Source organism: Patiria miniata, unplaced genomic scaffold (assembly GCF_015706575.1).
Source record: "Patiria miniata isolate m_02_andy unplaced genomic scaffold, ASM1570657v1 HiC_scaffold_30, whole genome shotgun sequence".
In the NCBI taxonomy this organism is placed as follows: Eukaryota; Metazoa; Echinodermata; class Asteroidea; order Valvatida; family Asterinidae; genus Patiria; species Patiria miniata.
In genome coordinates, this window is record NW_024037070.1 from 82,156 (window position 1) to 109,812 (window position 27,657).

The 27,657-nt window shown below is 39.4% G+C and overlaps 1 protein-coding gene across 1 annotated transcript; it reads left to right on the forward strand.

The window, feature by feature from the left end:
• The first annotated feature begins 1,681 nt into the window (after positions 1–1,681).
• On the forward strand, positions 1,682–26,579 carry LOC119739267 (HEAT repeat-containing protein 1-like). The gene is made up of 44 exons (XM_038214128.1): positions 1,682–1,806; positions 3,548–3,713; positions 3,994–4,210; positions 4,524–4,665; positions 5,235–5,336; positions 6,034–6,245; positions 6,649–6,754; positions 6,982–7,067; positions 7,429–7,674; positions 8,046–8,156; positions 8,350–8,467; positions 9,080–9,277; positions 9,475–9,560; positions 10,044–10,255; positions 10,609–10,712; positions 10,879–11,076; positions 11,383–11,590; positions 12,007–12,170; positions 12,444–12,642; positions 12,937–13,124; positions 13,734–13,958; positions 14,599–14,829; positions 15,244–15,375; positions 15,517–15,611; positions 15,862–15,993; positions 16,333–16,576; positions 16,991–17,119; positions 18,198–18,446; positions 19,362–19,485; positions 19,857–20,044; positions 20,191–20,243; positions 20,546–20,669; positions 21,045–21,188; positions 21,515–21,733; positions 21,905–22,032; positions 22,153–22,252; positions 22,602–22,754; positions 22,961–23,095; positions 23,225–23,329; positions 23,836–24,004; positions 24,161–24,318; positions 24,797–24,955; positions 25,624–25,732; positions 25,969–26,579. Exons 2-44 carry the CDS (start codon positions 3,569–3,571, stop codon positions 26,055–26,057), a joined length of 6,636 nt encoding a protein of 2,211 aa, XP_038070056.1. The 5' UTR covers positions 1,682–1,806; positions 3,548–3,568; the 3' UTR covers positions 26,058–26,579.
• The last annotated feature ends 1,078 nt before the right edge of the window (positions 26,580–27,657 follow it).

Consider the following 27,657-nt stretch of genomic DNA (forward strand, 5'->3'; position numbering starts at 1 on the left):
CGTCTTTGGGGACCGAGTCTCGTGAGAGCTCTAAAAAGTTTGGCTGGTGACTTCAAGTTTCGATTAAAGTTCGAAACTTTTTTGTCAATTCCTTGGGTGAGGGTCGTTCACAAGGCGTAGTGCTTCAGTAACAAGTAAGGGATTACAGCCAAGTAATCAACGATGCTGATTGGAAAATCTTCAAGATGTCCGTGTGTAGAGATGCCAAGATCACGCAAAAGCTGGGCGTGTGACGTCAACAGTGCCGCAAGCGGCAAAGGCCAACTTTCAAAAACACTGAGTCGCGTCCGGAAATTAGGCACAGAATCAACCGAGTGTTCCCGGTCCCCAACGTGGTGCGCTTTAACATATCTCGGAAAATTAATGGGAAAACATATGGAGAACTAGGGAGCATTTGCTCACTCGCCACTAGTGCAGCTCTGTTTACGTGGGAAGACTGGCTCATATCTAGGCGCTCTCAGCAAACTTTCGTTAATACGTGGAAAGTATGTTGGTTAAACTTACTTCCTCGCATCGCATCATAAAATATAGGTTTTCCTCTTTCAAATGAATATAATTTCTTCATGGTTAAAGGCGAATAATTATGTGCACTTTTTCATTGAAAAACAGGTAACTCTGTGAAAATTTCGCGTTTCCTATGGAGGTCACGGCACATTTCCCCGATTTTTGAGGGTGCGGGTTTACTTCTTCGAACAGCACACGTGTGAACCCGGTCGCATACAATTACCTCGCACGGTTTCTGAAAGATAACACAATAAGCTTTCCATTCATGTAACAACCGTTTTGATTGGTTGAGAAGAACAAGGGGCACTTTTCTTGTCAAATCAGACATCGCTTTTGTTCTGAGGATCGACCTGCTGTTTATGTATAGTCCGGTCAACGCAGTGGAGCTGTGCAGGTCGCCGGGTCAATACACCGTTGTGTGTGACCGCAGAGCATGCAGGGCTTTGATTTTCTGCACATATGGGTGGCAAAGTTCTCCATATGATTCTGATAAATCTTCATTATATTATCTCAACTCCCGTACACAACTTCAAGTTTGTCAGCAAAATATTTTCATATTTTTGGGCGCATTTCAAAAGGATTCTTTTTTTTTTGCACTTAGAAAAAAAGCAGACGTAGAATTTCTCTCTTGGATACGTAAACTCAAGATTTATGAAAAGGGATGTCAGAGATTGTTGAAGTTTCACTTACCTGTGAAATTTAAGTTGCTTTGCAGCAAGACACTAAAGTTAACCGTTACAAAGACGGCAGAGTTGCAACGAGTCACTGATTTTTGGTACTCGAGTCATGTTAAAGAAGCGACTCGAGTTGAGTCGAGTCGAGTCAATTCGAGTCAAGAATATTGAACACTATGTAACAAATAAGGACAAGAGAGACAGTAATTTGTATCACTAAGTAACAGTTAGCAAGGCTTCTATCTGTTTCTGACCAGTCGAGTCCCGTCATTTGCTCGCAGTGACTCGAGTCAAATCATTTACCCAAGGGGACTCAAGTCATATTGTGTCATATTTGTCATTTTTCTTTTAGGGGTTGCCCCCCCCCCCCCCCCCCCCCCCCAGATCCGCATCAGGTACTAGACGAAGACGGCATGTGGAGTCTATTTGAACAGCGCCCTCTTGCGGGTTCACTCGCTCATTGATTGGTTCCCAGCCTTCTTTAAAAATACTCCCTAATAATACAACGAAATAATGAGGTTCCTAGTCATGGGACCTGATCAATTCAGACACATGGTCCTGCCACAATTCGGCATGTGGGGAGTGAGATAGTTTCTCATTTCCTAACCATTCAACTGCTTAACATTTTGTAAGTATTGTTGTCAGTAGTAAACAGAAGATCGCAGACTTGCAAATAACTTTTTTAATACATTTGTATAAATAGCTGTTTGAAAAGAACGAATTTTATTGCGGTGCCTAGTTTTCGGACACGACGCAAGCTAGCTAGCTAGGGAGCCTGATCCCAACATTCAACTAGGGCCCATGCTATCAGCTATAGCCTAGACATACATGGCATATCGCATGTTCAGATGTTGTTACTGAAAACATGTTAGAATTACAAACAGGGTTGTAAGTGGCTCTTTTAAATTGAAACTACCCACGATCACAGCTGCTCTGCTGTCACTAGCCCCATAAATGTGGCCTATTTACTGGACTGCCTCCGTAAACATAGGCCACACATCCACATGTACAAAAATCGTGTCGACTTTGCCAAATTTTGATTTTCACATTAAGGCTTAGTTTGTAGGTTTGTTTTGCTTTAGAAGCATACTCACCCTCTTTATAGGCTAATCAGAAAGTGCTGCCTTTTTCAGATGTATATTTTTCGTGAAATTTCCAGATTCATTTTTACACGTTTGCGTATCAAAATTTCAACATGAAATTTCACAAAAATTAGACATCTGAAAAAGGCAGCACTTTCTGACTAGCCTATAAAGTGGGTGAGTATGCTTCTAAAGCAAAAAAATCCTACAAACTAAGCCTAAATGTGAAAATCAAAATTTGGCAAAGTCGACACAATTTTTGTACATGTGGATATGTGGCCTATGTTTACGGAGGCAGTCCAGTAAATAGGCCACATTTATGGGGCTATGCTGTCACCATCTATAACCAGTTTCCAGGAAGCCGCCCTTCCACTTTTCCAGCTATCAGAGGAATGAGGCTACCTGTAGGCTCACGTCTCTTCTCTAGTTCATCACAAGGGCACAATTGCAGAATACCCCCCCCCCCCCACTCGATCTATCCACCTCGTAGCCGGCTACGAGGTCATTGACGTCAATAAACATTCTCAGCGCTACTTGTATGTACTATGCGTCATGCTCCATTGCACTCCCACTTCGTGACCGCGTAGCCGCCAACAGGGTAGTTGGTTTGGACTTAGAATTTTTTCAGCAACTCCCATTCCTTTTGTGTTGCTTCGTTCTCAAGCATATTCAAGGGGACTCCCACTCCGTAGCCTCGTAGCCGCCAACAGGGTGGTTGGTTTGGACTTAGAATTTTTTTCAGCAACTCCCATTCATTTTGTGTTGCTTCGTTCTCAAATAATGGACCTCCACTCAGTATCCGCGTAGCTGGCAATGGACTTGAATTGTTTCTTTTGCAGTGATTCCAACCTCGTAGCCAGTGATTTTAGGGGTAAATTTCCGAGTGGCGGGGTATTCTGCAATTACTCCATCACAAGAAGTATGTTTTTAATGCACCCTAATTCATTGTTCATCGTTGTCGTCGTCCTGCACTGTTTGGTGGCCACCTATTTACTTTCCCTTAATTATGCACTTTGCCTGTGACGTCACTTCTGCACCATCCGAGTAAAGCTGACTAGCTGAATAAGGATTTCACCACTCAAGACTCAAGACTCAAGAAAAACCAAAGAATAAAGAGAGCCCACTAGTTTACAGCCCTGTTTGTTTGTCGTGTTTGGCTAGATTAATAAAGTTTTGGTTGGCAAGTAACGAGTTAAGCCTGGCCCAGCTGGGCCAAAATATTTTTATCACCAACATAATTTAGGGCCTATCAAGTTTTTGAATTAACACTCATTCTTGACTTGGCAGAATTCTTCTTGGCCACTGAAGATGACGTCTTTAGCTCAGCAACTGAAACGTCTTGCTTTGCCACAAGGTCGGGCTGGCACTGTAACTCATGACAAGCACCGTAAATCGCTGCTCTTTGATTCAAAGGAAGCTGCCACATTAGATCGAGAAACCTTCTATGCTTTAGGTAAGGTTAAGTTATTTTAAATTTCTCTCTAATGACTTTGACGCAGAAAAATGCTTCTTATATTACATCTCAGTGACAAACTTTAAGAGATTAGAAATTGATTTAAAACGGTTTAATGTTGAAGACCGACAATTTGATTAATCTGCCTGTTCCTGTGTCAATTTGCACTTTGAAGATTTGAAGCCTGAGGGCATGGAAATGTGGCAGTCATTTTTTTATAAAGAGTGATTCATTCGTGTCATTGTTATTTTTCCATTACTTTTCTCTTCCAATGTATCAGGTGTGAATGGTCTCCAAGAATTGGAAAACATTGATCCTACCTTTCAAGAGTTTGAAAATACCCTATTTGACGAAGCCTCAAAGTCGCTTGAGCGTTCCATCCAGACCCAGGAAGTCAATGCCCGGCTTGATCGTAAGATTCGACGGTTCTTGCTGCGACTGTCACCATTCTTCTTGTTAAAGCCAGCGCAGAAAGCAACGGAGTGGCTCATTCACAGGTTAATATACAGAGTTGATCGAGGATTGATTTAGATGACAGTATTACAATCGAGTCCATCAAAATTACATCACAATCTAGTCAAAGGTAGTAGTGGATGAACAATAGCAAAAGGAATTCCTTTGTTAACCAATCAGAAAAGCTTCTGACTTAACTTGGGACTGGATGACTTTTGACAAGACTTGTGAATTATTTGATGATTGACCCTTGAACTTTCCAATCTTCTGGTTTGTAAACTCAGCAAATTCATTGACAAACTTAAGTTTTTTAAAGTGTTTTTTTCTCAGTGGTTCCCTTGTGTATTTTTGCTGTAGATTTTCCATTCACGAGTACAACGTTGACGACTTACTGGCATGTGTCATCCCGTACCACGACACCAAGATCTTTGTCCGTGTGGTTCAGCTGCTGAATCTACAGGAAGATACTAACAAGTGGCACTGGCTTCAACCCATACAGGTATGAGGTCAAAGGTCATGGTTGCATCGTGTAATGACAATATGTAGTCAGAGAATATAGAAGGGGTCAGAAATTCTCTTTTGGAAACTTCACAAAATTCTATGTCTTCAGACCTTGTAGGTCCCGTTCCTTTTACTCCTTGTACATCTTTTGTAAAAATTGGTTCAATCTTTGGGGTAAACCAAACTAATGCTTGATTCTGCTTTTAATTTGTAGAAAATCAAATCCACGCCTGGGTTTATTACCCACAAGATTAGAACTCAAACAATTCTTACGGAAAGAATGAACTGCATCCTGACGCCACTTTTTTCATCACATGTCATCACAATGAAGGTCAATCATTGCAAAAATGTTGAAAAGACATGAATCTGGGACTGAGAAACATTTCCAATTTTGTTAGGAAATACTTTGAAAATCTACTTGACTCTCCATAAACTTTGTACACAACTGCTGAAGTGGCATTTGGATACTAAATTCTGTCCATTCTTACTTGTTTAAGGGGATAGTCAGAAGTTGATGTTTATTCATAGATACATCAAAATACCTTAATATTTGTTTCCCCACCGTAGACTCCTGGTGTGCCTTTGTCAAGGACAACTGTCATCAACCAGTGCTACAAAGATCCAGGCTTCCTTCGGTTTGTGTGTGAGCTTGTGCCATCAGCTATTAAGGTAAAATCAACTAAAGAACAAACAAATCCTAACAAGACATCTTCTTGTTTTATTGAAATGACAATTAAATTAGTGTTGTAGTTAAGAGAAAAGTCCTATTTAGCAAACTGCAGAGGCTCAGATGCTTGTTGGTCTACAAGGTTAACATAAGTTACCCGTAGGTTTCATAAATGATCCGGTTTTTTTTTATAGCTTTGTTTTCAGGTTTGCATCTAGTCTGAAAATGTGGGACTCTCAATACTGTGTACGAGAGTTTCAAAACTTAAGATAGTAAAAACATGCAATACAAGAAAATAGACTGGCACATGAAACAACCAGTCCTGCATCAGTCAACTGTCCAAAGGAACATCTGGTACCTAGTGTCTATGTATACACATTCTCCATTGTCATGCCAGCAGACTACCAGAGGGTCAGTCTTCTCAACAAGTTGGACATGATCCAGTCCAGTCTTGAGCTTCAAATTGAAATCACTTCGCATCACTCTCAGGTGCAAAATGTTGAAGAAAAGTCTCATTTAAAATTTGAACGGAGACCTCAAGCTGGGCTAGTGATGCCTCATGTCAATTTTAGAGACTTTTGTCAGCCAGAGAGTGAGTAAAGTTGGCTTGATTTTGTTTTGCATGTTTTTTTCTGCGCTGAGGTCCCAGTCTGGTTTGCATGAATAACAGAATTCCAACATTGTGTGTGTTTTGTTTAGGCTCATAAACGAGTAACTACCCACTCACCTGATTATGATGACCCTTCGTCTACGGATGGTGAAGCGCCCTCTAGCTCAGCTGACTCGTTGCTGCGAGTCGTAACATGTTTCTACTGCTCAGCTGTCGTTGGGGCGATTGAGTTTGCCAAACATGTGAACGAGAAGCTACTTTCTGGGATCCTTCCTTATGTCTTGAAGGGTCTGAAATCCAAGTAGGTTGAGTGACTCAGTATTGCTGGGACCAGAGACGAACAACTTATTCTACCAATTGTAAGACTCACAAAAGACTAACCAATGTCCTACAAAAGCTCAACACAATGACTTTCAAGTCGAAAGGCAAGAAAAATGAACAAGGCTTACTCGGGAGAGACATGAACCTATGACCTTTTGATTACTTGTGCAGACATTTTATTAACTGAACCACCAAGCTTGCCGGGGACGGATGGTTGGTTCAAACCAGATATAGCAGTGGATACCTCAACCAAATACTATTATATGATGGAATTTTCAAGTGACATTTTCCTCTATCTTTCAAAATCCTCTAAAAATCTTTTGATGGCTTTTGAAGGGTGTTGAAGGGTTAAGCTTAACTGAGTTCGTGAAATTTGTTCTTAGGTTTGCAGACTACCAGGCATCTAGCTACATGATCACCTGTCAGCTTGCTATTAAAGTCAAGATGAAGATGGATCTAGTAGATCCTATCATCAGAAGTATATGTAAGGTACGTTGGCAACCAGTCTTTGCATTGTTCATAGCGGTGGCTACATACAATTAGGAACAATACCGTTGGGCTACATCAGAATTTCTGTAGAAGGGTTATTGTCTAGATCTTCAACAATTACATCTACATGGGCACATTTACACGAGCCTGACAGTCACAGCACTGTCAGTTTAACTTGTTCAAAACGTAAATGCAATTTTCTTGTTTTTTCCCCCCTTCCTTTTTAGCATCTGACTCCTACCTTGGCCGTGGAAGGATTATCTTGCGTTGCTATCCTCTGCCATACTCAACCTGTCCAAGAATTTCCAGAGAGGTATTTGCATACATCGTTCTGTAATTTCTGCTAAAACAATACTTGGCAGTGCTGTCAAGCTCCTTCAGAGTTTAAAAATAATTCCAAAGCTACTTTCCGTGTATTTAAGTTTTCCTGTAAAACACGGGTTTCAGGCATTTAAAAAAAATTGCAGATGCACTATGTAGGTGTGAATACTGTTCTTGTATACCTAAAAATGTCCTGCAAAAACTTGAAAACCCACTTTTATACCTGACGTTTGACTGTATGTAACCTATTTTGTTTTAAGACGACTTTTTAAATGGCACAAATCTTTAACCAATTGACCTTTGTGATTTGATCTTGTGAATGACTTCTTAATTGTTTTCTCAAATGATAACAGTGCCTTCAAGACACTGTGTACTTTTACCAGTACACTGAGTGCATTGGAGCTGCTGTCACAGGCACCAAACTCAACCCCTCTGTTGAAGCTGTTCCTCACTAGGCTCATCAGTGCAACAATGCACAGTGAAGCAGAGGAGCACCAGGATAACATGGGGGAGGAGGAAGGCAATATATACTCAGCCATGCTGGAGGGAATTTTATCCAGAGTTCAGCTTGAGGCCAGCTTGAGAAAGGAAATGGCAAAGTAAGGCCCAAGAAGGTTGATTCAGTTGTAGTTTGTTTGTTGTTTGCGCTAATTGTTTAAAAACTACTCAACAAATCCTGACATTGCATTCTGCTCTCGAGCAAAATTTTAAGTTGCTATGTTACTAAGTAATTTTATGATGTATTGGTCAATGAATGTCAAGGTGTTTAGGGCTTGATTTTGATTTTAATAATTTCAATCATTTTTTATCGTTGTTTTTTAGTGACATCACAATCTCTTTGCCAAATGGCATCAGAGAACAGTCAGAAGCTTGCCCGCTGTTAATGATTTTTAAAATGAATATATTATCATTTTGTGATGCATTATCGCTAGACATTCTTGTGATGTTACTTTCTGTGTGTTCCTTTAAGGATGCTTCTGACAGAGTATGTGAATGTGAGAAAAGAACTCGGGAAACGAACGTCGTTGGTGATGAGTTTGAAGGAGAGAGTGTCATCTGTTGTTGCAGCTTTGGAAAGAAGGTAGGCTGTCTGTAAACAAGTAGAAAGCTTTGTCTAAGAGATTAGGAAGCGGGGGGGGGGGGGGGGTTATGAGCCTTGGCTTTGTCTTGGGTGTTCACTCCGAGCTCCTGCCTTCTGATTTTAGACCCCTGATTTAAAAGTCATTTTGTCAAGAAAGAGCATTTTGTTGATTCTGAGAGTTTTTTTAACACAGGTATCCAGAAGCCATGGATGTAGCCATTGGATCGGTCATGTCTCAAGACATGGACACCAAAGATCAGAAACTCATTCAAGAACTTGTCTCCATGTCTGTCTCTGCATCCAAGCATCAGGTATACATGTCTTTGAATTGTACATGTTCCCTCAATTACACCCATTTCGGACTAGAGTTCCATATTCATTCCAAACCCAATTTGCAAAAAAAAATCCACAGTTGAAATCGTTTAAAATGTCTGTGAGTCCAGTCAGTGGAAAATATAACATGGATTTATTTCCAAAAAACAGTCGCCATGCTTTTACTGGGTGAACTATAAATATGAACTAGAGTCTGTGGTCCCAGACAGTGGCGCACCCAAGGGGGGGGCCCCCTCGGGGGGCTTGAGCCCCCCCCCAAGGCGTTGTCATTTTGTTGTTGTATTTTTTTTTAAAGTCCCACGATTTGGCCTTGGTGATATGAATGTGGCCTGTTTTTGAGTAGTATTATAGGGGTGTAAGTGATGCCACAAGCGTCAAAATTGGTCGCCCCTCAAAAAAAAAAAAAAAAAAATTTCAGTGGCCAAAAATTTTGGACACATTTTTTTGGAAAAAAATCAACTCTTAACAAATTTGTAAAAAAAATTTTTTGAGGCCCCCTAAACCAAATCCTGGGTGCGCCACTGGTCCCAGACCACGAAACTACAGCACTCCATTACTGCGGCTAATGTCTTCTGTCATTCTTATCTCAGCCTATATCAGGAACCAAGACGACACTAATCCTGAGTCTGAACCATGCAAATGCTGACATAAGACTTCTAGGAGTTGGACATCTAAGAGAGAGAATTGAAGCGGGTGAATCGTTGGAGGAGTTCTGTATCGAGTCGTTGCTACAGCGTCTACAAGACGATAAGCTGCATGTGGTGAATGCTGCACTCCAAATTGGCCAAGTAAACAGGAAAACTGTGTTTGATTTCTTGTAATGAAAGTCTCATTCCTAAAATGGGCCTATGTAGATGGTGCTTTGCTATCCTTGGAATATTTGTAGAAGTATCAGGAGAATGCAAAACCAGGATTTCTGCTTAGCACTTCTGGTGCAATAAACCTAGATCTAAACTCCACTTCTTAAAACATTGTTTATTTGCAGCCATTGTGCAAGCTTCTTCCGCAGGACAAATTGTTTGAAATTCTGACGGGTATTCTACGGAAGGGAAAGATGAAGACAAGTAAAGGGTATGTTCCTTGGATAACTGAACCAAGAAATGTTATGTTCTGATTACGACTTGATTGCAATATTGAATGCTTTGTCGCCGAACAATTTCAGCCAAATTAATTGGCCAGTCGCCCCCCCTCCCTCTTTATTGTTTCTCCTCTCAACCCTGCATGCTTGTGTGTCCCCTACATGTTTGTTTCTTGTTTCTCTGTTATTTGCCTCTGAAAAGGCCTTGCTAAGGACGAAATACATCAGGCCACCCTAATTTGTTTTTAAATTAAATTGTTCTTAAAGTACCAGAGTTGTCATTTTATTTTTTTTAAATAAGAAGCTGCTAAGGCACCAAACAATCTTACATGACCCAGCCGTGACCTTAACCTATATTGAGATCTTTGAGCTAGTATTTTGCATGAGCATCAGATTTTTGCCAAATGGCAAAGTTTGCCTTGTGGGATTTGCATTTGTAAAACAGATACTTTATTTGTATTCAACATGTCTTGCAGATTAACTTCCATCAAACTCTCCTTGAAGCTTCTTGGGAATGGACATCTTTGGAATATTAGCAAAGATCAGCAGGTATCTCTTGTGCCCCTTGTCTTGCCCTATATGATCTACCGAAGCGAAGAGACTGCTGAGACAGCTAAGGAATTAATTGACATCATTAAGACGTCTACAATGCTGATGGGTCTGAGGATTTTCCATGGCATTGGCAAGGGTGGGTGCCATTCGAGTTGTTTTCAGGATGAGTGAAACTTAAACTTAATCATTACACAGATGAAAATAAAATCATGAAACAAGACATTGATGCCTCTCTTGACATAAATCGTGTCTTTAATTGCACCTTATGTTAGGCAAGAGTATTTGTGTTTCTACAAAATAATGATTTTTTTGTCAGTGAAAGATTCAAAGGTTCAGGTTTCAAAGTCATACACAATTTGACAGACTAATTTCAACTTCAGTATCGCTGCGAAGCTATTCAATTTTTAAGGATCTGCTAAATTTTTGTTGTTGAAATTTTGAGCTTGAAAGTATTCTTACTTTCTATCTATTCCTCTTTTGTTGTTGTAGCTTATCAAGGACAGACTTCTGATACCTCCGCAGTAACCAGCTCCTTGATTGAAATCCTGGCTCTCAACTTGGCAAAGTGTGGCCCTAATGAGCAGAAAAAAATGGTAAGATGTAGGCTGTGGTGTTGACATGCAAATTGTGGCAAGCAACCTCAAAATAGACAGACAAATCTCTGTTGTCATTGTTCTGTCTCAAAGGTAGTTTAACTGTCATGTTCTGACCTAATATTTTAGTCTTTTTAGAAAGTTGTTTCTTCTTTCTTATTTCAAGATTGCCAGACTCACGTCTTATGCTGATCAACCTCGTGCCCACCAATCCTTCTACAATGTATTGCTAGACTTCCTCCTTCTCAGGGTCATGCATCATACCAAGGATCAAGCTCAGAAGTTGCGGGTAGCTGACATTTTGCTTCAACTCCTGGAGAAGGATGTGAAGAGGATGTTGGACCCGGGCCTCACCCTCACCCAGGTTTACTATGTTTGTCTTATTATTATCAGCACAGAAACTTGGTTTTTTTTTACAGGGGCGTGGTCATTTGGCCTTAAAAATGTTCCAGAAATATTGGACACAAAGGCTATTTTGGGGGTTTAAAAATGCACTAACCTTTTAAAAAGATTTTAGGGGCATTTAGACAAGAGGGAAATTTGTATTAAAAATTACATATTTAATTGTGTAAGTGAGCACAGATTTCCCAGAAGTTTAAAAAATCTAAATGTCATTCTGTATGTTTAGAAGTATTAAAAGTGATTTTTTTTTACCAAATATAAACAAAAGCCTGGAGAGCCTTTACCAAGACTGAGTGGTAACCATGACAACCTACCTACGGAAGTGCATGCTCATCTCTGCAATCTACTGATGCAAAGACAGAAGCGACAACATGGCGGAGTCAATCCCAGAATGCATCAGTCACAGGTGGAGACGACACTGTGGTGTCTGGAGAGCATTGTAGGAGAAATCAAAATGCCGCAAGGACTCAAGTCACGTAAGTGTAGTATGTTTATGTTGTTGTAAATTTTATTGTAAATTAATATTTTATACATCCGTTTCTGGTGCTTGTTCTGTTGGATAATGTTTGAAAGAAATATAATAAATAAGTGAAATAAAATCAATAAATAAAAGTCTCTGAGCATATGTTTGCTTCTTTGCTAGTCCGTCACGTGTACATACCCAATTAGGTGTGCAAATACTACAAAAGCATGTTGATTGTATATCCATGTGTATCTTATTTTCCAAACTATGATATGTTTTTAGCGGTAAAACAAATATAGGTAATTGACTAACACTTACATATATATAACCCAATTTGCAGAAGGCCAATTTCATTTTCTTTCAATCATAACATTTTGTTTCCTTCATGAATTACTTGAAAGACTCTTTTTTTTGTTTTCTATTCCACAGAGCCAAAGATGTGGGCGTCTGCCAGATGGAAAGATGACCCGATCAATTCCTACCTGACATGGCTCCTGCATCTGGTTGACCTTTTGACCCAAGCTGCTGGGGTCAAAGAGAAAAAGGTTCAACATGCGCCAGAGTTTAAGAATATCTTGACAAAAGTTGTACAGGTAAGTATTCCATAAAGTTTTTCACTAAGTTGAAACTTTTCAATGTCAACTTATACTTGATGTAGCAAGTACATTTCCATTCCTTCTTCTTGACACATCTTGCAGTCCCATTGGTGTTGTAGAAAGGATTTACGAAACTGACTGCTAGTTTTAGTGCATGCTGATAAACAAAGCTTTTGGAAAATTTGCAGGAGAAAACTTGGAGTTGAACTACTAGCCTTCTGAACATGAAGCAACAGTTTTGATGATGAATTGTTGTTTCAAATTCTTTAGGACCACTTGTGCACACCGGATCTCCTTTGGAACTTTCTGTGTCTTGTCTGGACCCTACCTCATCAGTCGCCAAGTACCCAGTTTTACCCCGTGTCCGTCTTCTACCTGGCACGATGTCTTCATATCGGCCTGACCAGTACCAAGGAGTCATCCATGACCTCAGAGGTCGTGACCAGACTGTTGGGTCAAGAGTCAGAAGGTGACATTCAAGACGTTACTTTTGTATCCGTCTAACATTAGGTTCTGTCTGAATCTGTTTTCTTGAGCTTTTGGCTAGGTCTTAATCCATTACAAGTACATGGGAAATGGTTGACAGTGGACATAGTCATAGCTCTGGATGGCGCTTGTTTTGGACATGGCTTAGTCTCCAGTATACTGTTAATATAGTTTGTTCAAAAGCAAGATAATTTAGATCAACTCAGCAGGCACTATCGATTTGAACTTTTGGTATTTATGGAAAATTTACTTAAATCAAACCTTTGTTGCTTGACAGTTCTCCCCTCCATGCTTGTGGTGATGTCCACTGACCTCGAGCCAATCAGACAAGCCGCTGTACATTGTCTTCAATCCTTATTGGCCAATTTGAATGACGATGTTTCCAAGACGCCCTACATCCAACTGGCTCAATTCCTCATCAGTAAGGGGGATGGAATCGTTGCAGATGCTGACTACTTGAAACAGGTAGGAAACCTTAACAACAAGGGTTGCTTAGACTGAAAAATGATTACTTCTTTGCAGTGATCGAATCAAGAAATGACGACATCCGATTGTGAAACGGAAGGGTCGTCCTGGAGTGTATACTCAATAATATATATAACAAGAGTGTTATTTTAATTGTCGGAGCCGTTGCTACCGTCACCATTATCTGTCACCAGAATTGTAATGACGGCTGTCATCGTTAGCATTGTGACAGTGTCAGAAGCATTGGTTCCATCATCAGTCTCATTGTCGTGGCCATTATTGTCATTCACCACAACCTTAATTTGCATCTCAGTGTCACAAGATCCAATTTATTGCATAGTTTGGTTGTGGTACCCGCTGCTATATCAGATTCGAACCAGCCAGTTGACCCCAGCCAGCTCAGTGGTGGAGTGGTAAGGTGTCTGCATTAGTAAGCAAGAGGTCTAGGGTTCGAGTCCCACCCGAGTAGTTTGTGATTTGTTTCTCAGTCACTCAGGAAAACACTGAGTATACAGTGTTTATAAGAATATGCCAGTAAAGGGCCAACCAATAATGAAGATCCCATTTTGCATTTTTTTTCAAGTTGCATCCTTCTTTTTGTTTTACCAGGCCCTGAAATTGTACTTTGCCAATGTCAGCTCAGCTGCAAAGGTAGACCAGCCTCAACCGCCGGCCACACCCAGAAAGAAGAAGAAAGGAAAGCCTGCCGCAGCCGAGAATCTGCATCCTAAGATCCAATGCTTGAATTGGTTGTTGGTGTTTGTCAACAAGGAGAGCACACCGTGGCATTTACAACGTGCTGTCCTGTCGGTCATGTCTGAAGTTCATAACGAGGTAAGACATGCAATGCTAATATTATCCCTAACTTCAAATATCTTCCCAAACCCAAATTACTTTCCAGAGCACACTAATGACTTGAGTCTGCTCTTATCCAGATTTTTTCAAAGTGAAGTTCATTGCAATCAGGCTTTCAAGTATAACTACTTTTCCTATTTTTTCTTATTTTTTTTTTACCTTGCTCCTACTTTTCAATTTTTTTCTTGAAATTTCTACTTTTTCCTACCTTTTCCTACTTTTTTCTACCTTTTCCTACTTTTTTGTCCCATTACTCCAAAAAAATTAGATCTCATTGAAAAGTACTCCTGAAAGCTTGCAAAAGTCACATTTTTATCCTAATTTTGTGTCTGTTTGAAAGCCTGTGAAATTCAAATGCATATTCAGCTTTGAAAACCTAAACCTGCGGCCAAATTTAAGTTATGTGTCTAGCCATGCCTCAAATCAAGTTTGAACAAAATCTCAAACCAACAAGTTTTACCCTGGGGTGGGGGGGGGGGGGTAAATTTCAATGTATTTCTGGTTCTCTTTGACATTCAAATATAACCACCGCTCTCACTGGAACTCCTGCTACAAACTAAAACCTCATTCAGCACTTCAAATATAAATGAGAGAGATGTTTGTTTGTTTGTTTTTACAGCACATTCTGTCTTTGCTACTGGACATGTTCCATGATCTCGTGGATCGAAGTCGGGCCAAATCAGGAGTGAACGATGACAAGGCAGTGATTCTAGACAGCATTATGCGACGTTTCATCCCCGAAACGGCAGCTCTCTTGCAACATTGTTTTGATGACATTGTTGTGGCCTTGAAAAGAGAAAAAGATGTGCCTCCATTGGGGAAATCACCACAAAAGATGATTCTTAAACAGGTATTGATAACATTTATAAATCTAACCAAGTAAGCGGTTATTAAAAACCCCTGTCATTGATAATTTCAGTAAAACTCAAGAACAGAATTTCAGCAAATTTAATGTCAAGCAATTTATGAGATTTTTCCATAATAAAGGAAAGCTCTTTAAAACTGTATTCATATTTCAGCGTTGGAAATTTTTTCTTTTTTTTATGTTCATGATAACACATCATAACATAAAAATCTTTTGGAGGAAACACTTCTAGAAGATTTTCCCTCAAACAGACTGTCTCTATGAAAGAAAGTTATCATTTTGACCTTCAACATATAGCATATAAATATCACTGTCTGCAGTCATTTCAAAGCTAAGAACTTTGAAAAAAAATTCATCACCTTTTGGACACGTTTATAGAGAGTGTGTGTTTATTTCCAGATAACACCAGCCTTCTTCAGTGCGATACCGACAAGTGTCTTAAAGCAGCAACTCCTATCAAGTTTGATAGATCAGCAGGTAGCTACCCAAAATTCACTGGTGGCTTCTAGCATCGGACGAACCCTCAGAAAGGTACTACCCTAGTCTTATTCATGCTGGGCTAGTTATTCAGACTTTGTACTTCAACTTTGAAATCAACGTCCGATTATAAAGGCTCAGAGAAGTTTATTTTGTGAAGATTCTAAGCATAACAATTATATTTTCTTTTTGTAGTTGCCCCTTGAAGCCGAACAAATTGTAAATGAACTCAACAAATTTCAGGCGGATGGAAAAGTAACAAGTCTGAGAGGTGCCAAGAGAGCAAGGGGGTAAGTCAAGAGGAACTTCAAAAGAAACAGAATAATAGAGTGGAAAGCAGTCGAGCAAAAGTGGAAAACAGTGTTTGAAATTTTTTTTTTTTAAAGGGGTACGGATTGTATATTGTCTTTGTGTGTTGTTTCTCTGACTATGGAAAGATTGATAAAATTCTTTACTAAAATAGAGTGTTCGTGATATGTTTATATCTTATTCCCATACCACTTTAGGACATTGGTTTAGTCATTTTATATTTTTTTTCAGCAGCAAGAGAGATCCAGGAGCAGGCCAGTGGCAACGTGCTACTCATATCTTAGAGTTTCTACAACAAAAGAAACTCAGGAAGATTGGAGGATTGGTTCAGCTGCTCCCAGCACTGTTCAATCTTCTGTCAAGGTAAGCCAGCCCCCCTTGTGTTTTTTTCTTCCAAGCTTGGATTGTACAGACAAGGTGGGTACTATTTTTCATGTTTGTGTCCTCATATACCTTGGTATCCTCCATCATTGCCTTGGGGCCGTCCATCATTTGTTTTGGTGCTCTTCCCAATTCTTTGGTGCTCCTTGGTACGAAAATTAGAGGCGGTGCGGCAATAGATGTAGATACCGCGGAGAATTTGAAGAAAAAAAAGGTTGACGTGCATGATCAAAATCGACGCGCTCGCTGACAAGAAAAAAAAAGTATAAAAAGTGGAAATTAAAAAAATTATATAATTTTTTAAGTTTTATTTTCTTGCAGATGTCTTGAGCAGGATTCAGCAGACCAGGAGACTTCTATGGAGTACCTCAAGCAACTCATCCTGACTACAATACTGAACATCTGCAACAGACTATCACCTGACAACAAGCCCCTACCAGCTGATGTATTGAGCCAGGAACAGTTCAATGTAGAGCTGGTTGTACAGTGTATACGGACGTCTGAGGATCCCCAAACCCACCGCCATGCTTTGATGCTACTAGCTGCTGCAGCTGGACTATTCCCTGTAAGCTCTGTTCCATTTTGAAAAGGTCTCTTCTAGTCAAAACACACTAGACCTATGACTTTGCCAATTTACACTTTAATACTGCCTTGGCATGGAATTCCTGCAAATGAAACGTCAATTACATGTACATTTGAGGCAGTAGAATGTTAGGTTTATATCACAATGCCATGATTATTGCAAAAACCTGGAAAGTGACAAAGTACAATACCAATTTTCTAAATATAGTAATTTTTAAATTATGGTCTATACATTGTATTGTATCCATGACAAAATTAAAAGCGATTTAACGATACAATTGTAGTTTCTCCTGATTTCCTTAGTATCAGAGGGAATCTGTTTTGTTTTAATTGTGTTAATCATTTTGTCATTAGCATGGAAAGCAAAATATTAATGTTTGTGATTGTATGCATTCAGGATCATGTGTTGCACAACATCATGGCTATTTTTACCTTCATGGGTGCTCACATGCTTCATCGAGATGACAGCTATAGTTTTCAGGTCATCATACGAACCATTGAGACCGTCATACCTGCGCTTATCAAGGTCAGTCACTGTGGAACCTCAACCATAGTAATGAGATTAAGCCTAACCACCCCAACCCTTTAAAATCCAACTGCATGTTCTGTTAGAAACTGATGATGCTTTACATGGGGTCATCACTGATCTCTATATAAAGACTGGATAGCTAATAAAGAGCCGCACAATGTACGAATTTGACGCCATATTGGTGAGACCGGCTGGTGATCTACAAAGGACAAGTTGCCGTCTTTTTTAGACAGCTTGATTTCTTTTGTAACGTCGCGGCTCACTTGACTTATATTTTGGCCACCACCACTGACCAACTGACCAAGGTTTACAACAATTTTTCTAACGTAGTGGTTATACTTTTATAATGCCGCAAATCACTTTTTCGGCGTTTTTGAAATAATAATCACTACGGAAATGTGTTCCTTTTAGAACATCATAATATGTGTACGTGACCAAAATGCGCGTCAACTGTTGATACAACGCGCGCGTATTTACGCGTAGAACGTTCGTATTATACGCAGCCATCTTCGTGAGACCGGGGGCGAATTGGTCAATATGCGAAGTCTACTGTGTGAATGTTGTATGCATATCCGCTATCCAGTCTTTATATAGAGATCAGTGGGGGTCATGCATACCACAATAATAAGAGTTCAACAGTGTGGGTGCTGAGTTTACCATGTGTGTGGGACATTGCAAGAGTGAGGAAGGTTCCTAATAAATCACTGAATGTGTTGCATTTAATGCTGCATGTGTTTATGAGCCCATTTAGATAATTAGGTTGAGGGGATCCACATATTTTACAATGTGTAAAGACAGTAGCACATGTGTTTATTTTAGAATGTGACAATCCCATGTCAAGTGGTTTTTTTTCTTTATAAAAATTGAAACAGCATTGTCTTTATTGTTTAGAGCATTGTACCTTTTTAACCAACTGGTTGGAGTGAAGTATTTCATGGAACATTTTATCTTGGAAATCTGAGTGTTCAGACGGCTGTTGGTAACATTGAGGATGACGGTTGGAACACTGCAAGGGAAATTGGTTCAACTTCCATTCACTTTGCAAGTTGCGTCTTTGTTTTCTTTATCCTACCAGGCCAGCAACCAGAAGTCCCTGCCTTCTAGTCTTGGAGGCGGTGTTGAGGAAGTCGTTGTCATGGTGATGCGGGTCTTTGTTGATGCCTTTCCACACATTCCAGAGCATCGACGACTGCCTCTCCTCAGCCAGGTGATGATGACAGTGGGCCAGGAGACATACTTGTCTAAGATGTTAGCTTTGCTCATTGGTGGTTACGTTACCAAGGGAGCAGCAGCAATGCACCCAGGAGATGAGATCGATGTCAAGGTAAAGACTGACAAAAAATGAATAATTTAGAGCTTGTTAAATGAAACTAACCTTAAACTAAATTTACCTTGTTGGCATTTATTTGACATCTGCCACATAAGGTTCAGTGTTATACCCCCATATGCACGGAGCACCCTCATTGTTGACGGGTCTTGTTATTTAAATTTATAGCGATTCATAAATACCTAAGACAGTTTACCCATTCCTATTGGTCGAGAGCCCGTAATGTGGGTGGTTTTAAATGGTTGATAAAATACCATCTTGCTGGCTTTAAACACTTTTCCGGTGTCACATGAAATTTGGAGTCCTATGAAATCTGGTCCCTTTTACTCTTTTATTGGTTGTACGCTCACAGATTCACTTAAGCATGTCTAATACTACCAGAGAGACCGTATTTCTACAAGTTCTAAATTCGCACTACACCAGCACCGCCGCATGTTGTGCAGTGTCACGCAGTACGCGTCACGCCCTTTTCACTCTCCATATAAGGAGATTTTTAGTATTTCTCATGAGAGGCACGTACCATTATCATAGCTAGAGGAGTGTTTAAAAAAAAACATGAAGTAAAATTGTTGAACAAAATCGTTGCGAAATTAAAAAGTTTGACTTGTTTTGACTTTTGGACCCAAAGGTATTTATGAAAGGGAATAAACAGGTGCTTGCCTGGTATTAAGCAAGCATGTTTAAAGCCAGCTTAAGGGTCTAGTCACCGATAACGTCCCCAGGCACCTATGCCTGTACTTGTTTAGAACCAACCAAGCACATATTTATTCCCTTCTAGATGTACAAAGCTTCTTCTCATGAGAATCTTAAAGGATCAAAGACCTGTCCACAGTCAGGGTGCTTTATGGGGGGAGTTCTATTCAAAACATGTTCAATTTTGTTATCTGTCATTTCTCTCTTTCTGTTTTCCAGGGACCAGGTCGTAGTATTGATTTCTGGTTGGCACTGTGCCAACAGTTCTCCCCGGAAGTTCAGATAACCAGTCTAACCAAGTTATTGGAGTATGTATCAACGCTGACAGAAGACAAGGAAACTGGTATGGGGCATTGTGTTTTTTTTCCAAATATTTCGATTTAGCAGGATTTCTTTTACTTTTTGCTTTACTGTGCTAACCATGTCTGTTTTTTATTACTTTGAAGATATTTAGATTTTCACTTCAAATTTGCTAAATGGCATGTTTATTCCAGTTTCTCTCATCTGTGTGCTCATTTTCCCGCACATTTGTAGTTGTTGACAATTACCGCCCCCACAACCCCTTCAACTTTCTAATAACAAAAAAGTAACTTTTTTTATGAAGTTGTAACTTCATCTATTAAACCAGGTTTAAAAACACTTTGTTTTGCTATTATGGGACCAAATTCTCCATATGTGTTTCCTATTTTATAATATATTTATTTTTTGATGCAGATAAAAGACGACCCTCCATGGCCACCAGACAGACCGGCACCAGACTACCTCAGCGTAAAGCTTCCACCAATCAGGGACCAGCATTTTCTGCTGATCCTCATATCTGTGCTCGTCAGATGAGACAGTTCCGATTCACTGCTGTCTGCTTCATGCCTCACGTCGTCTCAAACACTGACTTTGTGGAAAAGGTAAAGACTTCAATCCAATGACCAAATTTAGAAGTTGTTACCGAAGTGATGTGTATAGCAGTTTCAGTTGTCAAGTATTCAATAAAGTGAATCAAATAGATATATTTTATTTATCTTTACAGTAATTTCTTTGGTCCCTTTTTCAGGTGGTGAATGCTACCCAAGAGGAGGCAAACAATTTGAAAAAGATGCTGCAGAGGTGAGATTAGAATAGACAAAAATAAACCTATCCACTCTGTACATACACAATGAGGGCGCTGTGCTGCTTAGCAACCAGATTCAAGTTCAATCATTTCATTTTTTCTGGCCATTAAAAGAATTTATGCCTTATAAGTCACACCAGTAGAGATATACTGTACATAAATTCTAAAAAGGTAATATTTGTTGGAAAATTTGACATTAGTAGGGAATCTCTGTTTTGAAAAGATAAGAAAGCAAAATTGTGATGGCCCACAATTTGTAATAAGAACAAGTTTTGGATTGTCCTTGTTTCTGTTGCAGATTGCTGGAAGTCCTGTTAGGTTACATCAGCCAGGTTGCTCAGAGTGTCCATCGCAATGCAGGAAAGGAAACAGCTAAATTCTGGAAGGCTTTATTACATCGATCTTATGATGCACTGGATAAGGTAAGACAGAGAAAGGACACTGAGACAGATGGTGTACATGAACCAAAATTCTGACTTGGTTTTTTTTTTATCATTGATGTGAAGCTCCTTGGAATACACTGTAATCACTGAACTGTAATGTAATTTTTAATATTATTAGAACAGACAAAGAAGGAAACTTGAGTTTACATCATTGGAGGAAACAACCAACATTGCGAGTCTATCGGATCTATGTTTGCAACCAGTTCGCGTTGGATGAAGTGTTAACACGATCTGGCAAGGGTACCGTAATAGAATTCACAGAAAAGGGAACTGCTTTTTGGTTTGTGCTTTGTGGAGAGAAGTGAATTGTTTTGATTAAGTTGTTGGATTTTTTTTTTTTTTGCACTCTTATAGGTAAATGCCCTCCTGCCTGCACATATCTTCATCGATGTCATAGTTCATCTCCTGGGTAACAAGCTAGCAACCATCAGACGTAAGGCTATGGACTTACTGAACAACAAGCTTCTTCAGCATCAAGACTATTTTGGCAAGGAACAGGTCGGTATTGTTTGTGGTTTTAGAAGGTAGCTAGTTGAGATGGTTTTTTTAATTTCTTTTAAGATTGCACAAATGGTTTCTGCATTGCTGATAGAATTTGGCATAGCATTCATGCATCAGGTTGATAATTTTCTTATTGAAAGGAAATTTAAAGATTTTAGTTGTTGGATGGAGTATTTTTAAGTTCCTGGCGTCGTTGACAATGATCTTTCATCAGCTCTTCCATTTATGAACTATAGAGGGGAGTGTTTATCTTATTTGTGTGAGTCGAATCATTTGATGTCACTTGTTGATACTAATGCTGCTTGGCAATTATCTTCCAACAGAGTAAAGGTTTGTTAGGCTTGATCTCAGGTCTCCTGACAATCGCCATGGCTACCAAGGATGAAGCCACGGTTACGGATGAGGTGGATGTGAATCGTCACACTGCCCTCTATAGTTTGAAACTTCTATGCACGCTTCTAGGAGAGAGTCATTTGAAAGAATTTGGACCGGTGTTGGAAGCATCTGTTGGGATTTGTGAAGAGGAGGGCGTTAACACACAGGTTGGTGGAGGAACAAATTCAAGGTCTCATAATTGCATTATATTTATCCTAACTTGTACATTTTAGAACTTTCATATTTCCTGCACACTCTTTGATTTCTTATAAACCAAGTTGTTTTTGTTAACATCCACTTTGATGTTAATCAAGAATTTTACCACTTGTTTGTTTTAGGTGCAGGGGAGTGCAATGCTATGCCTCGCAGAGTGCGTACGTGTCTTGAGGGCGCACTCCATTCGTTACCTCCCCCGTCTTATGCCACGCCTCCTGGACGTTTTGGCAAGCAAAGAGACAATCGTCAGGTACATTACACCTTAGTTCTTATGTGGGAGAGATTTTAATAAATGAGCTTCAACCTTGATGTTATGTGAATGTTTTTACAGTTGTCATTTTTGTGGGTTTTCTTCCTTATGATATTCCAGCTCTGACTTTCAACTCTTGAGTGCTGTGACTGCTGTTCAGAAGGTGATTGAGACTCTACCTCACTTCCAGAGCCCCTACCTAGTGGATCTGCTCTTGCAAGTAAGTCTTACCTTCTTTAATTGTTGAAATTGTCTAGAATAGCGAAATATTGTCCTTGAGTTATAAGACAAGACTTACCTAGTCCAGTGTGACCTGAAAGTTTGGATGTTATTTATACTCAGTGAGTCTGTCAGTGACTCAGACAGTCAGACGTTCCAACAAAAATGGTTCTTTTGAAAAGAACTTTGTCTAGTTCTAGCTTAAAAATGAATTAAACTGCTGCAAACTGCTCACTGACTGGATTGACCTGAAATACATTATTCAGAGGCCTTGCTAAGGCTGCAAGATCAGGCCATTTTTTGATTAGTTCTTAAATTGTTTGATGATCAATGTTTTCTCCATTTTGCAGATTTGCCGTCTGTCGAGCGATAGTGAAGATGAAAAGTCCCAGTTGAATCTGAGACTGAAAGCACTGGGCCACAATTTGGCTGGTACGATAGCTGTAAGAGTCCTGCTACCTGTGTTTAGTCAGGTGTATGATAGGATGGTAGACACACACAAGGTAAGATGACGTCCCGATAATTAAGTCTACATAAGAGAAAAGTTGTTTGGACATGTAATTTTTCAATTTTGTGATTTAATTGACTTCTGTTTTAGCCTGAAACTTATATCCCTTTTTATTTGTTAAGTAACTGCGACTGTTCTCAGTACATATTGAAATGTCATAACTGTTTAAATTTTCCACTTATTTTTCTCCCACGTGAACAGGGAAGTATCGGTCCTCTTATGGCAGTCTTGTCAGATCATCTCAGTGCTATGGATAAGACTGACATGGCCGGGTACCAGCCACAGATGGTTGCCTTCTTCCTGGTTGCATTGGACTACAGAGCAAAACATGCAGATGTAAGTCGGTAGATAAAAGCAGCCAGTTCATTCAACTTGTTACACTTGTACGGATCCAAAATTTGGGTTTTTGCTCTTCACTGGCATAGTTTCATGAGCACTTTTTAATTACGTTAATTGTTTTTACAGGAAAGTTTAGATGATGTCGATGATGTGGAAGGTCATGTGATCAGTGCCATGATGACGCTGGTAATGAAAATGTCGGAGGCCAGTTTCAGACCAATGTTCATCAAGGTATGAAAGGCTTTAATAAGGTTTAACATTTGGTTTTTGTGTGTTGTGTTGCCGAAATAATGAGGAATATACAAGAAATGTTAACTTAAAGTTTAAAAAGTTCTGAAAAGTATTTCTTATTGTTTTCATGAAACTTCTGAGCAAGGGGATTAGAGGCATGTGATTTCAATGACCGACATCCAAGATCATGACTTAAATCAAGAACTGACATGTGTGATCAAGTTGTAGAAATTAAAATCCATTCTTTCCCCACGTTTTGACCACCCAACATTTAAAATTTTAGGTTACCAAGTTTTCCTCGAATAAGCTGATTTCCTTGTTTTTGACTTAACACTTACACCATAAAATAAATTGAAAAACACTGACTTTAAAGCTTAACATTTTTCTTCTTTTTTTGGTTACTTCTCAGTTGCGTGCCTGAAATTTTCAGACTCATTCCAAGCCGATTTCCTCATTTCAATGACTGTACAGTGAGGTTTTGTATCGTTTCTTTCTGATTGGTTCAGGCGGTTGACTGGGCAACACGTGGCACCGCCCCCAAGGATCGTTTGCTGACCCTGTATCGTCTCTCTGACGCCATCGCTGATAAACTCAAGAGTCTCTTCACGTTATTCGCTGGTCACTTAGTGGCCAAGGCGGCAGATTTATTGGACATCAATAATACTTGCAAAACTGGTGAGTAACTTTGTCATGCTTTTTGAAGCTACAAATATGAGTTTTTAGTTGATAACTGAGGCTTTATGTTCACTCGGGCCAGAATTTTGTTGTAGTAGAGTTTGTATTAACAAGAGTCAACTGTATAACGCTATACATGTATATATTTATGCACAGACAAGCAGTTCTTTGAAGGCGTTGCCCACGGCGATGAGAAGTCATCTTTACTCCTCGTCTACATCTTAGACTGCCTCCATAAGTGTTTCATGTATGACAAGGGAGGATTTGTCTCCAAGGAACGCTTCCAACGACTTATGCAACCACTTGTGGATCAGGTAGGCAAGAAAATGAAAAACTTTTTGTGTTCGATTTCAAAGTTGAAATTGCACCTAAGCCAAGAACACTAACTATCAATACTATAAATCCAGTCCTCTGCAACAAAAATCTTGGGACGTATACGTTCAACTGGGTAGCCCTTTTAGGGAAATCTACTGGTCTCTCATGGGCCCAGGCTTTTGGGTTGAGAGAAGTAAAGGGTTGTTGCTAATAACACCTATGAAGAACTGAAATAAATGTTATACTGGTTGGGAAAATTTTCTGTTGAAGGAAATTTTAAAATTACCTGGAGCATAATGAGTTCTTATAGAGAAACTAACTTGTTGCTTATTTCTCTTTCAATCTTAGGTAACTTGGTCTGAGAAAGTTGGCATGCCCAAACCAAAAACCAAACCTAATCCTTTTAAGTTTTGAAAGGGAATTCTCAACGTTGTCCCAGACGAAGTAATGACTTTCTCTTGTATGTTATTGTTCTAGATTGAAAACATGCAGGGAACCGATGCAGCTTACCAGGACAGAGTAACCAATCACTTGACTCCGTGCATTGCTCAGCTCCTAGTTGCATCACATGACTCGTCGACATGGCAACCACTGAATTACCAGGTGTTATTGAAGATGAGGCATAGCTCACCAAAGGTTGGTTGACATGGAAATGTGAAATGTCTGAGGTATGAGGAGACTGAGTATGAGGTGATATTTGGAGACGATATGCTTTGTAATGTGTCCATATTTAGAAAGAATTGAAGTCAAGTTTGTTTCAGTTAGTTCGTTGGTTATTTTATGCAAAACACTGCAAGTCCATCACAAGTCTCAAGTCAAGTCACTAGCTATTCAAATGAACTGTTACAAAAACATTCATTTGCCATTGTTCCTCCAGTTACGTGTGACTGGCATCTGCATCAGTACTGCTCAACACTCCTTGTTGCATTGCAGTTGGAGTAAACCGAGCAGGGTTGTGAGTGTGCATGGATGATTCTAGTTTCTTAAGTGCTTGTACAGTTGTTGCTTGAAGGGTAGTTTGTCTGTGATCGATGTAATATTCACAGGTAATTGGTTCCACTCGGTTACAGTCCTTGGAAAAAAGGAATATTTATAACAGTCCTTTCTTGCTTGTAGTCTGAGGAAGGTGTTTACGTTGGAAATATATGAAAGGACTTGTGACTGGACTTGTGACTGGACTTGTGACTGGCCTTGTGATGGATTCCAGTATTACACTGGAAGGATGGACTATATTTTGGGATATTTTAATGGACTGGATCTTAAAATAATTGCCTGTTACAATTGACTGTCATTTTTGTTTTCAGGTGAGATTTGCAGCTTTGACTGTTCTTCAAGAACTTCACAAGAAACTCGCTGAGGATTACTTGTCGCTGTTACCTGAGACTATTCCATTCCTGGCAGAGCTAATGGAAGGTGAGGGTAATATCATTAATATTGACAAGGACAGAGGGCACTAAAAAGTATTGGACTGATCAGAGAGAAGCACATTAAAAATTATGATACTGGTTGCAATGGAAAAATTTAGGCCGGCCACAGGGAAATATGTAAAATCTATTTATTGGGTAAAATGATGAATATTTGGCTGATTTGGATGCTATATTGGCCTGAGGAAATCATTCAAACTTGACCAATAATCTTTTTAATTTCAGATGAGTCCGTTGAGGTGGAGCAACAGTGTCAACTTGTTGTCAATGAGCTTGAGAAGACACTGGGTGAGCCGCTGCAGAAGTACTTCTAGGTATTTTTGAGATTCTTGATTTGTACACACCCAGCTTTCACATTAGATTGGTTTTTAAACACGGTGCTGGGAGCATATGATTTTTCGTGTGCTGTTGCAGCTGTCGAAATAAATACATTCTATATTGTCAAAGCAGTGACATTTTCAAAAATAACAAATGTTAGTATTATTATTATTAACGAAAATTGCACTTTAGGGAGATGTTCTCAAAGGGTTGTGCACAACATTTTCAAACTTTCATGACCCGTTATCCCCATGTTACCTTATCCTACCCTGACAGATTTTGGTATAATTATTTATGTTTTGGACCACGAGCAATTGATCTGGCCTATTAGCAACAATAAGATTTTGCCTCTAAAAAGCAGTTGTGACAAAATCATGTCTTCTAAAGGGTACCTTTACAGGAATTATGTTAATGACAGTGGCGTTCCAAAAACAGGCTTTGTTTTTAAGATTCATGTATGCATTTGAACACTTTAGGGAACATGCACAGGCATTCTGTAGATTGTCAACGTTTTTATTGACAAGTAATGCAACTTTAAACCTTGCGCACATTGTTTCTTGTAATGTTCTTGGATGAAATCAGCAGGAACAGCAATGTCCCATGTTAGTCCGGAAATTTTGGGACTCCATAGACAGTGAAAACATGCAATACAAGAAAATAGACTGGCACATGAAACAACCAGTCCAACACCTCTTTAGTTCTCATCAATCAACTGTGTCAATAGAAACATCTGGTACCTATATAGTCTGTATTTCTACACATTCTCTATTTCTACATATAGTAATGCCACCAGACTTCTGATGAAGGGTCAATCCTTTCATAAAGTTGGACATGTACCAGTCTAGTCTTAGGCCTCAAATTGAAATCACTTAGCTTCAGTCTCAGGTGCAAAATATTAAAGAAAAGTCGTCTTCAAAAATTGAATTGAAACCTGAAGCTTGGTTGGTGAAATACTGAGGACCTTGTCTTTGCCTAATGAAAGTTTTGGAGAATTTTGCTGGCTAAAGAGTGAGTAAAGTTGGTCTGATTTTGTTTTGCCTGGTCCCAAGCGTGAGATCAAAACTGCATTTTTACGTACTTCCACGTTGAAGCCTATCGGCCTGTCCAACCATTGAGCTACAGCAAAATGTTCACGTATGACTGCACAATTTGATTTTTTTCTCAGCAAATATGGAATAACTTCAGCCAAAAAAAAAAGAAAAAACAAAATGCGATGTTCAGGTCACATTTGGAGGATATTTGACAGACAATGAGAATCGTGTTAATTTGTGTTGATTCTCAGAATATTGTTTTTTATTCAGAAGTAATTTGTGTACACGTTTGGACTGGTGAAACTGAATAAATATACATCAGAGATCGAATAAACAGAAAAGGTTCGTTTTCGGTTGTTACTTTTTGGTTTGGTTAGATGTTTATGGCTCTCCTTTTTGTCATATTCTTTTTTGAGATAAAAAGGAATAAAATTGTGTGGTTTTACAGGAGAGAGTTCAAATCCAAATACGGTCAGCAATTTGTTGTTTGTAGTTTCCGTATTGCGCATTTGTTTTTGTAGAAAAGGCTAATCTGCGTGAAGATGTCCAACTAGAAATGCATCAC

Bases quoted from the DNA above. Each gene is read 5' to 3' on its own strand.
- LOC119739267 (XM_038214128.1), top strand. From the start codon at position 3,569: ATGACGTCTTTAGCTCAGCAACTGAAACGTCTTGCTTTGCCACAAGGT. The intron at 21,189-21,514 runs GTCGGTATTGTT...ATCTTCCAACAG, and splicing joins ACTATTTTGGCAAGGAACAG to AGTAAAGGTTTGTTAGGCTT. The intron at 25,733-25,968 runs GTGAGGGTAATA...TTTTAATTTCAG, and splicing joins CCTGGCAGAGCTAATGGAAG to ATGAGTCCGTTGAGGTGGAG.